At 38.9% G+C, this 14,010-nt stretch overlaps 1 protein-coding gene across 7 annotated transcripts in view; it reads left to right on the forward strand.

Annotated features, from left to right (window-relative positions):
* CPED1 (cadherin like and PC-esterase domain containing 1) overlaps positions 1 to 14,010 on the forward strand; it is a 288,374-nt gene that overhangs the window by 70,340 nt on the left and 204,024 nt on the right. For all 7 annotated transcript variants that reach the window (XM_059711653.1, XM_059711654.1, XM_059711656.1 and 4 more), the window contains one exon: positions 3,567 to 3,642. In XM_059711653.1, coding sequence (XP_059567636.1) covers positions 3,567 to 3,642 — 76 coding nt within the window. The remainder of the gene's footprint in view (positions 1 to 3,566; positions 3,643 to 14,010) is intronic.

The following is a 14,010-nucleotide window of genomic DNA, read 5'->3' on the forward strand; positions in this document are numbered from 1 at the left end:
TGTAATAAAAATAATTTAGATACAGATTATCACTGATTATCGTTGTAGAAGATATGTTGAGATTGAAATCTTTTTAAATGCACATTTCCACCCTAGCCGCTTTGGCTCAGTGGATAGAGTGTCAGCCTGTGGACTGAAGGGTCCTGGGTTTGATTCAGGTCAAGGGCACTAGGACTTGATCCCCAGTAGGGGGCGTGCAGGAGGCAGCCAGTCAGTGATTCTCTCTCAGCATTGATGTTTCTATCTCTCTCTTCCTCTCCTTTCCTCTCTGAAATCAATAAAAATATATTTAAAAATATAAATGCACATTTCCTTTGTCCCAATTTGATCTCAGGAATGTCCCAGGCTCAAATGTCATTATCATTTTATATTCATTCTAATTCTTTCAAAGATATGAAAGATTTTATGCTAAGGAAAATATCAGAACAGCGGTCTGTAAACACACACACACACACACACACACACACACACACACACACACACACACATTTGTAAAGCATTCAAACCCAGTACAAAATGGGTATAGAAATGACTATTTGGGTGATTAGGATGTGTCAATATAGATTGATCAATTGTAACAAAATCACCACTCGAAGGGTGGGGGGTGCTCATAATGGGGGAGGTTGTGTGCATGTGTGGGGGCAGTGGGTGAGCTTCCCCCAAAATAAAGCCTGATAAAAATATTTATTGCAGTCTGAAGCTGGAGAAGCTCATCTTATAAAAGTTAGCTAACCCAGTAAAAACTTCTTTGATGATGTTCCTGTTGATACCGGGATGCAAATCATAAATTTTATGATGTACATTAAAAAAATAAGAATATAAAGCACTAGATACAGAAAACCGTTGTTAGGTTTAGCAATTAAAAAGTTAAAATATGTGTCATGTAGATGATTTGCCATAGCCGTGTGACCCTATGTTTATTTCTTTGTGCTGAGTCATTCAGTTTAGCTGCTTAGTTTGGTGCTCAGTTCCAGATTAGAATGGAGATGATGTTTCTGGTGTCACGTGTCACCATGAGTATGTCATCTGCTGTGACTCTGAATTCCAAAGATTTACTTTGGAGGAAAGAGCATGGGAAGAGGTCACTGGGTGAGGGCTGGGAAAATCGAAGGCGGGAGGGGTGAGTAGTTACTTGGCTTGGCTCTGAGTTTCTGAAGCAAGTGCTTTGTTGACCCTGAGTCAGCTCATCCTTCTGATCCAAGGCCTCAAACGACAAGTATCTCTCTGATGAGACGCAGCAAAGTACGTTCTATGTGAAGGCTGTGCACGCTGTGCACTGTCTTTGCAGCATCTACACAAAGCTTTTTGGCCCATGAGTTTTGTAACTCATGTTACCAAGGCTTCTGTTCCATCCTGTTTGTAGCAGACCATGGCACCTAGGATGCTTTAAGCCAGTGGTTCTCAACCTTCTGGCCCTTTAAATACAGTTCCTCATGTTGTGACCCAACCATAAAATTATTTTCATTGCTACTTCATAACTGTAATGTTGCTACTGTTAGGAATCGTAATGTAAATATCTGATATGCAGGATGGTCTTAGGTGACCCCTGTGAAAGGGTCATTTGACCGCCAAAGGGGTTGCGACCCACAGGTTGAGAACCGCTGCTTTAAGCATTTGCAATGACAGCACATTTGCTCTGAGCCCTTCAAGCAGTGGGAGAAGGTCTGAAGCCGGACCTGTGCCAGTACATAGTCTTTCATGTCATTTCCCTAATGCTGGCTCTCTTCCTGGGTCCTTCTATTGTGAAGATTTTATTTAGTCACTAGCAGCCCAGTCATTTTTACATCTGAAAGATGCTTTTATATGTTAGCTTAAGAAAAAAACCCCAAAAAACCTCAAACATTTGGTATGAATTTCCCATATTTTTGCAGTGCTCTGTCCCTGACCTCCAGCCTGCTTTAGGAATTCTGAATGGAAAACTTCAGGATTTTATGAAACCTTCTTTTCCCCTACATTTAGTCTCTGAATTGTCATATTTGGAGTTTAAGAAATGTAGATCCCTAACGCCTATCAAGCACTATATGTACAGCCTTTTCTCAGTTCCCAGTGCAAGAAGAACATAAGCGGCTCAGATTTTGGTATCTCTGTAGACTTTCAAATGGAGCATTTAGGAATGTTGCTGGTGGAGATTTCACAGAGTGGGTTCTGCTGAAGTCTGGCTTCATTCATAGATGACCTGGGCTGAAGTTTGCATTTTACTGAATAAATGAAGAGGAGGTAACAGGATCGCGATGGTTGGAGAATAACTGATGCATTGTTTCAAAGCTTAAGGTGCTTTTTTTAATGATCCATTAAAAAACAAAATAAGCCCTAGCTGGTTTGGCTCAGTGGATGGAGTGTTGGCCTGAGGACTGAAGTGTTCTGGGTTTTATTCTGGTCAAGAGTACATGCGGGGTTGTGGGCATGGTCCCTGGTAGGGGGCCTGCAGGAGGCAGCCAATCAATGATTTTCTCTCATTATTGATGTTTATATCTCTGTCTCCCTCACCCTCCTCTCTGAAGTCAATACAAATACATTTCAAAACAAAACAAAACTAGAACTATGATTGAATTATTGGGTTGATACTATCTAAGAGCAGAAGTGGAACTTAAAGACCCAAGGCTCTAGTCTAACTGCTTTATTTTACAAACTGAGAGAGGGAGGATGAGAAGCCAAGTGATGGACTCAAGGTTATTCTGTTGGGTGGGAGAAGTGGGACCACAAGCCTTGTCCCTGGTTCCCTCGCTTTTCTCCAACTGCAACTGCGTTCCTCTCATCTAATCACGCCAGCAAGACCAAGTAGAGAAACTCCAGTGTTTTAGTAGAGTGAGTTATTTTGAGAGTAACCGATAATTGTTCAAAATGAATCGGATATTCAAAGTAATTTACACTTATCTTTCTGTTGGCTTTAAGAAGGCTTTACCATATTTGGAATTATTTTTGAGATTTTGTTGATAATAGCTAGCTAGCCAATCTGTAAATTCAGGAAGGGAGAGAATTAGCTTGTTTGTACCTTTTCAAGTTAAAGTACATATTTGAATTTGTGATCATATGTATGAGGCTTTTTAAGAAGAAATTTTTGTTAAAGTAGAGTTTTATGATAGCTGGGCTTTATATTTGGAAGCAATAATGCCCTGAAGTACGAAGTGAAAAGTAGGGATGGAGTTTTGAAATAGTTTTAGCACTGAATTTCCACTGTCTGTGATTGAAATCACTGAGGGACCTTGGAACGTTGCACTGTAGTTGACTTACTTTGAGGTATGTTATGCTTAGTACGATTTTTTTGCCAAAGCTAAATAGAAACTATGAAGTTATTTGTGTTGCTCTGTTTGCCATAAGGACATAGTATTCCCTTTATTTCTAGCAAATATCATGGCTTTGAAATACATCAAGGTTTTCAAAAGTATTCCCAAATATTTTGAAGATTTCTAAGGGTCAGGTTTTAATTTTATGTCACCAAATAGACCAATCTTTATTCTGGATCTAAATGTTGACTTGCAGAGGCTGAGGGCAGGTGTGGATGGCGTTCCCTTTGCCCGAGCATTTATGAATGCCCAGCTCACTAGAATCTTTTTCATTCCTTTCAGGTAAACATATTACCAGAAATACAGCATCAGCTTTGCAGAAAGGAAGGCTTATGTCAAATAATTCAAAGATTTCCAGGTAAGCTTTCCTTTGCTTCCTTATGCATAAACATGTGAAATATGTAGGCATTGTAGGAGACACCATCTGATAGATGAGCTCCTTTGTCCACCAATTTCACGATCATAAATCTTCCAGAATCCACAAGGTTTTACCAATGGAAAGACCTCTATAATAAGTAATGCAAGTGTAACATTAATATTCTTTCTTTCAGTTTTGCCTTCTTTCTTTCTAGATAAATATTCCTTTTCTTCATATATGTTTTCTTTTGATACATTTTCTTCTTTATATTAAAAGCAATTATTATAGTACTTCTTAATTATATAAAACTTGAAATTAAAAAAAAGTGCCTTCACGATTAATGTGTTTCTTCTTTTTGAAATCTTCTCAATTTGTGTGTTTAAGACAAGATGCTGACTGAGTAAATTCTATGTCTTGACAACATTAGAAATGTAGGATGAAAATCACCATATCATTTTCTCATAGATTCCCTGAGTGGGAAAATAACATCAGATGTTATATGTCTTCATAGATGAAATTATAGTCTCCTATAAAGCTCATCAATGAAAGTGTTCTTCATATTTCTTGTTTAAAATCCATTTAATGTTTAATGGCTATGCCCCTAGAAAGTATTTTATTATATAATTAAAATTTAGACCTACATAGCTTTAATTATTTTAAAATTAATTTTTGTCCAAATGGAATCAGAAAAATAATACCTTAACCCAGTGGTCGGCAAACTGCGGCTCGCGAGCCACATGCGGCTCTTTGGCCCCTTGAGTGTGGCTCTTCCACAAAATACCATGTGCAGGTGCGCACGAACACTGCGATTGAAACTTCATGGCCCATGCACAGAAGTCGGTATGTTGTGGAAGAGCCACACTCAAGGGGCCAAAGAGCTGCATGTGGCTCGCGAGCCGCAGTTTGCTGACCACTGCTTAGCCCATCGCCTCTTCCATGGGGTTTCTGCTTTCACACCAAACATTAACCGCATTGGTATGTCCCACTTATACTACTACTGTTATACACCAAGGATTAAAATAAATTAAAGTGCATCAGCACTTAAGCTTTTAATTTAAGATACTTGTCTAGAATAAATGAGAGCTACATAAACTTGGTTCTGTAGTTACTCTCTTAAATCACAATTATAACTGACTCCATAGTCTCTAAATTTGTTTTGTTTTTGTAAACATCCGCTGGATAGTTTCTTTATTTTTTTTTAAGTAATGTGACGCATAAGTAAAATAATTACTTCCATTAATACATTACTAATAAATTTTGAAATACAGTTAAAGCAATTTGAAAAAATATTGTTTGCATTTTGAAAAATGCCTACAGATTTTTAAGGTTTTGTTGTTTTTGCTATTTACATTTCAAAATGGTTGACTCAGAACATTACGTTTCTTTAGTGTTAGAATTAGCAACATAGAATCATAGGGATGAAAGTGCATATATAGCCAGAAATGGATTACCAGTTTATAAGTTTATATATTTTTTTGCTTTCATAAAATTAAGACGTTTTCCTCTTTTGCTTTAGACATTTTTTATTCTTTTTTTAAAATATTTTTTTATTGATTTCAGAGAGGAAGAGAGAGGGAGAAAGAGATAGAAATACCAATGATGGGATAGAAATAATCATTGATGGGCTGCCTCCTGCACATACCTCACACTAGGGATCGAGCCCGCAACTCGGGTATGTGCCCTGATGGGGAATCAAACCACGACCCCCTGGTTCATAGGTAGACGCTCAACCACTGAGCCACACAGGCTGGGCAAACATTTTTTATTCTTAAGAACATTTGTAAGTTCTCGATATATGTCCTTTCCCCACTCTGTCTAGTGTGTTATTTTCTATTTATCTTCATGACTAACAAGATAGTTTATGGGATATATAGCTTTTTAAATGGAATTATTTCTCCTGTCATGTTTTCTTAGCTGTGTAGCTTTAAAAGAATATGGTTGTATGATTTAAACTTTATAAAGAGCAGCTTTTGTGGTAGACTTTTTCTGTGACTATATAGTATATAATGTAAACTCAGTATTAATGACATTGTATCTGTTCCGAATACTGAATATTTAATATTGAATGCATATTAGATAGCAACATGTCAGCGCCTAAACATCTACAGTAGTCCTATTAAAAAGGTAAGACTGTCAAAACTAAACACAATATGACACACTTTAGCCATTTCATTTAAAACTGAAATGGCCCATGCCATTTTTAGCTGTGTTTTATTTGGAGGAAGGCAAAACAAAATTTTGAAACCAGAGATTTTAGCTCTGCCACCTATTAGCTATGTGACTTAACTTCAGGTTGTTGTTGGGTGAGGATAATGTAATCATTTCATAAATGAAATTTTAAAAATAAAGTAACATGTGTGTAATAATTTGATTTGAAGAGTATAAAATATTACATAGTATCCCTAACACATAATGCTTAAAAAATGGTAACTGAATCACCCTAGATTTGAAAAATCAAGCAACAGGCCTCTTAGTGCTTAGTATTATTTTTCTTTTTATATGAGTTACTATCACTAAAATTTTAGGTTTCTGTCAAAAAGTATGAAGGATCTGAGATTTCTTCTCCCTTCCAAGCTCACAAGTCAGGAGTGCTGGCAGGAGACAGGAGGCTCCTGACTCAGAGAAAAATGACGCTATAATTTACAGCAGTGGCTGCGGTCAGGCTATCAGCATGTGTCCCGGTTCACTGAGCCCGGTCCCCATCGGGCGATGTGAAGAAGACAGCTGACACTTGTAAACTTAGTGGTTTGTGGTTGAAGAGAGGAGCGCCTAGCTGAGGGAGTTTGCCTGCTCGGTAACGGGCAGCGAGCATGCCTGCCCTCTGCCCCAAAGGGAGACATTAGTTCTGTTATATTGGACAAAACCTTCTCTTTGCGCGGGAGGGAGACACGATCTTTATAGTTCAAAGCTATCTGCTATCTAGGTGTCTTTGAAAAGATAGTCCAGAGCAAAGGTGGTCCGTGCCTCTGTTTGCAAAATGTGCAGAAATGTGACAGGTACATGGAGAAGCGTCTCTCCACAATTTAAGATATTACCTGAGAAGCTTCACTCTGAGGCCTAATAAATGGGCAATTCTGAGCCCGATTTCCAGCCTGGTTGTGCTTCGTGTCTCTTATCTATAAAAACACAGTGTTTGGCAATGATCAATAATTCTGAGGTTCCCCAGTGCCTTTCCCCACACGGATGCGTTGTCCCAGATTTTAGCTTAGGCGGCAGAGGGAATCAAGGATGCTAAGAAAGGATGGCTGATCGTACCGGTTAAGCACAGCTGGGACCCTCCATGGGCGGCAGGACACACGGAGTTTGGGCCAGATGCAAAGGGAAGCTTGACGACAGCGGGGGAGACGCACCGTCTGTTCCATCCCGAAGCTACACAGAGTGTACCTGCCATTAGACTGGTGATTCACACCCAAAGGCACAAACCCATGGAGTTTCTGTGGGCTTACGGACTGATTCATTTTTATCTTGCCATTTAGTGCTTTGCTTAAGAAAAAAAGTTGCCTAATTTTTTTTTATCAGCCCAAACTTGTTGCTAATGGTTTTTTTTTGTTGTTGCTTTTTACTGTTTGTGTTTTTTTTATAAGAAGAATTTCTTTTCCATATTTGAAATATAAGTACAAAACAAAACATCAGAGAATTGTTTTATTTCATGTGTGAGTTGTTTTTTTTTTTTTTTTTTTTTTTTTTAATGCAGGATCACCATCCAAGAAGTCAGGGTTAGGAGTGAGCCAAAGTTTTTGGCAATTACTCATTCTTCCCAGTAGTGTTATCTGAGCTCTGAGCAGTGCCTGACACATGACGTTTGAAATGTACCCAAAATTGCACCCAAAAGGTAGCATTTGGAACATTTTAGGATCTGTGTCATTATTTTTTAATAAGATTGTGAGCACCTAAAGAAAAAATAAAACAATAAATAAAATGTAATACCTTTTGTTGTATCTAAACAAGACTGGAGTTTAAAAAATTATAGATATTTACTACCAAAGATAAAACAAATCTTTAAAATAACATAATTGAAATTATTTTTAAACATTGATCAATAATATTTATTTATCTGGCATGGCACTGATGATTGTTTTTAATATTTTAGATTTTAAAATTCCTTTTTATCATATGATATCAGTAAAACATTGTTACAGAATCAGATAGCCTGCCTTGAATTTAAACAAGACAACATGGAAATTGTTAATGCTTTAAAAATATATATATATATCTTTATTGATTTCAGAGAGGAAGGGAGAGGGAGAGAGAGAGAAACGTCAGTGATGAGAATCATTGATCAGCTGCTTCCTGTATGCCCCCTCCTGGGGATGGAGCCCACAAGCCTGGCATGTGCCCTTGACTGGAATCAAACCTGGGACCCTTTAGTCCACATCTACTGAGCCAAACCGGCTAAGGCGTCAATGCTTTTAATGCTTTTATTTATTTCCTTTCCTCTGCTATAAATTGGTGGAATGTTTTTTTTTTTTTTCAAACAAGACTATAAGAAATGAGACATTCTCAGTTTTAAAGAAAATTAGGTGCGTATCTCTAAGAAGCAATCAGGCAAATTTCAGAGGCCAGCTTGCCTGTTCTCTGTGCTCTCAAATGCTGCCACCATCTCTGCGTCTCCTGTAAGCTCTTTCAGGCCTCTGTCTTTCCCAAGACTTCATGTCCTGTCTTATACACAATTATATCCTTTATGCAAAACATGCTTCTCCCCAAGCAAAACTCTCAGCTCTTTAAGTATGACTGACTTCAGCTAGGTGATGGTAAAAGTAAGCTGATGGAACTAATGCAGACTAAATTACACCCTCACCAGGGTCATAAGCCTCTTAGATGTATTTGAATTTTTATAAGAGAAGCTTGCAAACCCAGTGAATTCCTAATTGGTAGAATTTCTGGGAGTGCATTTAAACTCCCATTCAGTTCAACAGCAAGTCACTCCCAAAGCTTATCTGTCTACTTGTCTCCATCTCTACCATGACCAGCCTAGTCCAACTCAACATTCTCTCATACCACTTCCTTTCTTGTTCTATGCTCCTTCTCTTAGCATATCTTTGCATTTCCCTAAATCCTTGGTAACTCTAGCTGTTTTCTTTTTTAAAATTGATTTTTAATCAGAGAGAGAGAGAGAGAAAGAGAGAGAGAGAGAGAGAGAGAGAGAGAGAGAGAGAGAGAAACATCAATGTGAGAAATATCCTGTAGGTGTCCTGACTAGGGATGGAACCCACAGCCCAGGTATGTGCCCTCATGGGAATCAAATCGGGACTTTTTTGGTCTATGCTATGGAATGATGCTCCAACCAGCTGAGTCTCCCAGCCAGAGCTGGAAACTCCAGCTTTGATTTTGATTTTTCTCATGAAATAATGACTTTTGTTAACCCCTGAGAACAATGAAGCTGGGTTTTCCACAAAAACCTTAATCTCTAGAGTTGGGGTATAGTCAGCATCTCTTTGCTTCTCCTTCTTACTATTATCTACCAACATCTTGATTATTCAACATAATTAATAAGAAAATTATCACCTGGGTTAACATCTTCCTCTTGACTTCAAATCTACCATCATTCTTGTCAAAATGATATTTATTCACATGACCCTTTTATCATCCTAACTCACAGCTTTTTTAAAGTTTTTTTTATTTTATCTTAAATAAATCTTTATTGTTGAAAGTATTTACATATGTCCCCTTTTCCCCCATTGCCTCCTCTCTCCCCTCATCCTCCAAGTTTTCACCACCCACTGTCTGTGTCCTTGGGTTATGGATATATGCATATGATTTCATTGGTTGATCTCTTCCCCACCCCCTCCACCCTCCCTTGCCTTCCCTCTGAGGTTTGACAGTCTATTCAATGCTTCTATGTTTCTGGGTCTATTTTTGTTCATCAGTTTATGTTGGTCATTAGATTCCACATATGAGTGAGATCATGTGTTACTTATCTTCCTTTGACTGGCTTATTTCGCTTAGCAGAATGTCCTCTAGATCCATCCATGCTGTTGCAAATGGTAAGAGTTCCTTCTCTTTCACAGTTGCATAGTATTCCATTGTGTAGATGCACCACAGTTTTTTAATCCATTCATCTGCTGATGGGCACTTAGGCTGTTTCCAAATCTTAGCTATGGTGAATTGTGCTGCTATGAACATAGGGGTGCATTTATTCTTTCTGATGGGTGTTTCTGAGTTCTTGGGATATATTCCTAGAAATGGGATCACTGGGTCAAATGGCAGTTCCATTTTTAATTTTCTGAGGAAACTCCATACTGTTTCCATAGTGGCTGCACCAGTCTGCATTCCCACCAGCAGTGCATGAGAGTTCCCTTTTCTCCACATCCTTGCTTGTCATTTGTTGATTTGTTGATGATAGCCATTCTTACAGATGTGAGGTGGTACTTCATTGACATTTTGATTTGCATCTCTCAGATGATCAGTGACTTTGAGCACTTTTTCATATGCTGTTTGGCCTTCTGTATGTCCATTTTGGAGAAGTGTCTATTGAGGTCCTTTGCCCATTTTTTAATTGGATCGTTTATCTTCCTTTTGTTAAATTGTATGAGTTCCCCGTAAATTTTGGAGATTAATCCCTTATCGGATCTCATCAAACTGCTACCTTCCTTTCTCATCAGCTTCAGCCTCCCATTTCTATAGCCTTGCTCAGGAACTTACACCACAGAGAGCTACTTCATCTTTGAAAGCTTGAACTATTTCACCACTTTATAATCACAGCCTCTCTGGCCTTTTCACTCCTTCAATGTTACTGAGCCATGAATCTCAAATGTCACTTTTGGTATTCTTAAATCTGCTACTTCCTCCACATCTGTCAGACATTTTTTATCATAATTTCTTTCCTATGAAACCTGGACCATTTAGTCTGCCACTTGAAGGGTTTCCATAAAAGCACCTCCACTATTCATATTTTTCTTCCACACCATCCCTTAAAAACGTTTATAGAAAAACATCCCACAATCTTATTTCTCTGCTCCATACAACAAACACGGGAGAAAATCACACAAGATTGCATTCAATTCCAAGGATATTTTTCCTCACTTGCTAAAATGGAAAGAATCAAACTACTCCTGCAATTGTCAGCCCAACCTCCACCAACAACACAACTGGCCAGCGGCACACGAAGCAGCCTCTCCTAATTTTCCTCTAAAATGCATATAAGAAAATGTAAGAACTGCTCCTAGCACTCACATCATGGAAGAATATAGGAGGGATTTCCATTCTAAGGCCGACGGAAGTAAATTTTAATTCTTGTTGTTGTTGTTGTTGTTATCCTCGCTTGAGGATATTTTCCCACTGATTTTTAAGGACAGTGGAAGAGAGAGGGAAAGACAGAGAGAAACATCGATGTGTTTACACATCGATTGCCTCTTGCAATTGCCTCCTGCACAAGCCTAGCCCTGGCCAGGGAGGAACCTGCAAATAAGATTCGTGCCCTTGACCAGAATCAAACCCAGGACCCTTTGGTCCATAGGCCAACATCCTATCCACTGAGCCAAACCAGTTAGGGCAAATTGTAGTTCTTTTTTTCTTTTTTTTAAAAAATATATTTTATTGATTTTTTACAGAGAGGAAGGGAGAGGGATAGAGAGTTAGAAACATCGATGAGAGAGAAACGTTGATCAGCTGCCTCCTGCACACCCACTACTGGGGATGTGCCCGCAACCAAGGTACATGCCCTTGACCAGAATTGAACCTGGGACCCTTCAGTCCGCAGGCCGACCTCTAACCAGTGAGCCAAACCAGTTAGGGCCAAATTGTAGTTCTTAATGCTCTGTTCAGTTCAGTATAAGTAGAGAAGAGTAGACTTTATTTCACAAGAAAAGCCAGCAGAGTGTGTTAATGGTTTGGTTGTGATCTGTAAAAGATTGTCTCCCAACAGTTTTAGCCAGCCCAGTTGGGAGATAAGTTAGACACCAGGAAATGGAAGCTAATTTGTTATTCAACAACTGTAGGTCTCAGAAAAGTCAAATTGTTGGACAAGGACACATTTCTTCCTTCCTGTATCCTGGTTAAATCTTTGGCCACTCATGAGAAGGAAGTTAATGAAAATAGAAATCAAATTTTAAAAATGATTCAACATGCATTTCTAAAACTTCTTTTACCTTTCCTTTTTAGTATGCCTTTATTACACCAATAATATACATTCATTATAAACAGAATTGAAAATTCAAATAAACAAAAAGAAAGAAAAAATTTAAATTTAGTGAAATCACACAATTTTCCATACCTTTCCTATTCATGTACAAGTTTTACATACTAAAATATTATGCAATTCAAGTGTGGCATATTTATCAGTAAAAAACCATGAAGACATTAAAATAGATGGAGATCTACTTTTATTGGGATAGAAAAATATTCACACCATATGGTTGAGTTAAAAATAAAAATATATTTTGTATTATATATCATGCCTATTTATACAATATCTGTGTAAAATGTATATTAATATATTTTAAATATATTTATACTAATAAAAGGGTAATATGCTAATTTTGACTGGGAGACTGGCCAGGTAGGGCAGTTGAAGGCCATGAGGCCAGCAGGGAAGGGCAATTGGGGGCCATGAGTCTGGCAGGAGAGGGTCATTGGGGGTAATCAGGCCAGCAGGCAGGGTGGTTAGGGGTGATCGGGCAGGCAGGCAGGTGAGCAGTTAGGAGCCAGCGGTCCAGGATTGCGAGAGGGATGTCTGACATTTCCTGAGGGGTCCCAGATTGGAGATGGTGCAGGCCAGGCTGAGGGACACACCCGCCCCCCGTGCATGAATTTTGTGCACTGGGCCACTAGTATAAATATATGCATACATATATTAATTTGCTTAGCACTCACAGTATCTCCATAAAGGAGATATTAATATTATTCCTATTTTATTCAGTGGCCACGTGAGGTGACTTTCCAGGACCCCATGTCTGACAAGTGCTATCTGGACATAGGCAGTCTGACTCTGGAGCCAATTTTCTTAATCACTTCACTCAGCCAAACTCCTCAGGGTGGCATTTAAGACCCCCTTCCCCTTCCCCACCCCATAGGCTTAGGCATTTATCCCTGGTCTTCCATTTTTTCCTCAATCTGAGCTCCTCCCTTCACTGTCTCTTCACTTTATCACCATCTTATCTTCCTGCCTTTACTCTAATGACCTCATTTGGATCCCATTTTAAATTAATCATAGTGACCTCAACTTAATAATCTTTTTAAAGACCTTTTCTCTAAATACACTCCCATTCTGAGTCACTGGGTGGTTAGGATTTCAACATATGAATTTTGAGGGCACACAAACCAACCCATAATAGCCAGGGATGGGTGGAAGAGGCAGGGGACTGTCATGGGCAGTCCCATCCAATCCATATGGAGAGGGAAAAACAGATCCCCAAAGGGAGAGATATTATACAGATGAAGACAACAGGTGTCTATTATTCCAGGTGTTTGATAAATACTTATTGATTGGTTATGATACAGCCCATGAAATTCTTAAGCAGAACTAGCTTCACCCCACCCACAGATCATTTTAACGTAAGGATATATTTATCTTTCCTTGTTTTCAGCACCAAGAGCTCGATACTATACACTGATTACCCAAGTGTCCTTCTGCTGGTCTGTACATGGATTTGCTTTTCTGGGCCAAGCTTGGTTTTCACTTCCTACCTTGAACCCCCATTCTCACATGTTCTCAGACCCTGCCTCTGCTCGACAGAGCTAGTTAAATAAGATAAGTTAATAAGGGCTGATCTTCCTCTCTCAAATGTACATTTTTTTTCCTATAGGACTTACTTCAACCCAAATAATAATTCTATTGATAAAAATTTTAACAACACTGCAGACCAGTCAGAACAGAACTACATGGAAACTGTTGAATCATGCAAATGAGGTGGTCACTTACACTGTCTGACCTAGTCATGAAATTCACCGCTGTCCCTGTGAACCATAAATCTCTAAATTAACTACTCACAGCCAAAATCAAATGAAGATTTTGGGGAAATAGTAGCCTTGCTTCATTTTTTTGAAAATGGGAAAAATATATTCTGCTTGCTGTAGCCTGTTCACTGGAAACTATATAGTTCTTCCTTCCACTTGGCATGTTTTCAAAAGTGAGATGCAAGCCTGTCAGTGTGCCTGGCATACTTCATGGCTGGTCACTGGGAGATGAGCGGGAAGGTCAGTGGTGGCTGGGAGCACTGGGATATGTGGGGGAGTGCGAGCTTTAGGAGACTCACTTTTCTTGTCTTTGGGAGAAGCTAGACCAATGTCACTGACCCAAAACTGTCTCTTGCTCTTGTGTCGCTCAGGGCTTTACACTTTGCACATTTGGCATCAGACCAGTTTGAAAGGGACAGCAAGTGCATTTTCCAGAAAATATTTTGGTAGTTCATTGACTAGCTGAAGGAGCTC

Source organism: Myotis daubentonii, chromosome 10 (assembly GCF_963259705.1).
Source record: "Myotis daubentonii chromosome 10, mMyoDau2.1, whole genome shotgun sequence".
In the NCBI taxonomy this organism is placed as follows: Eukaryota; Metazoa; Chordata; class Mammalia; order Chiroptera; family Vespertilionidae; genus Myotis; species Myotis daubentonii.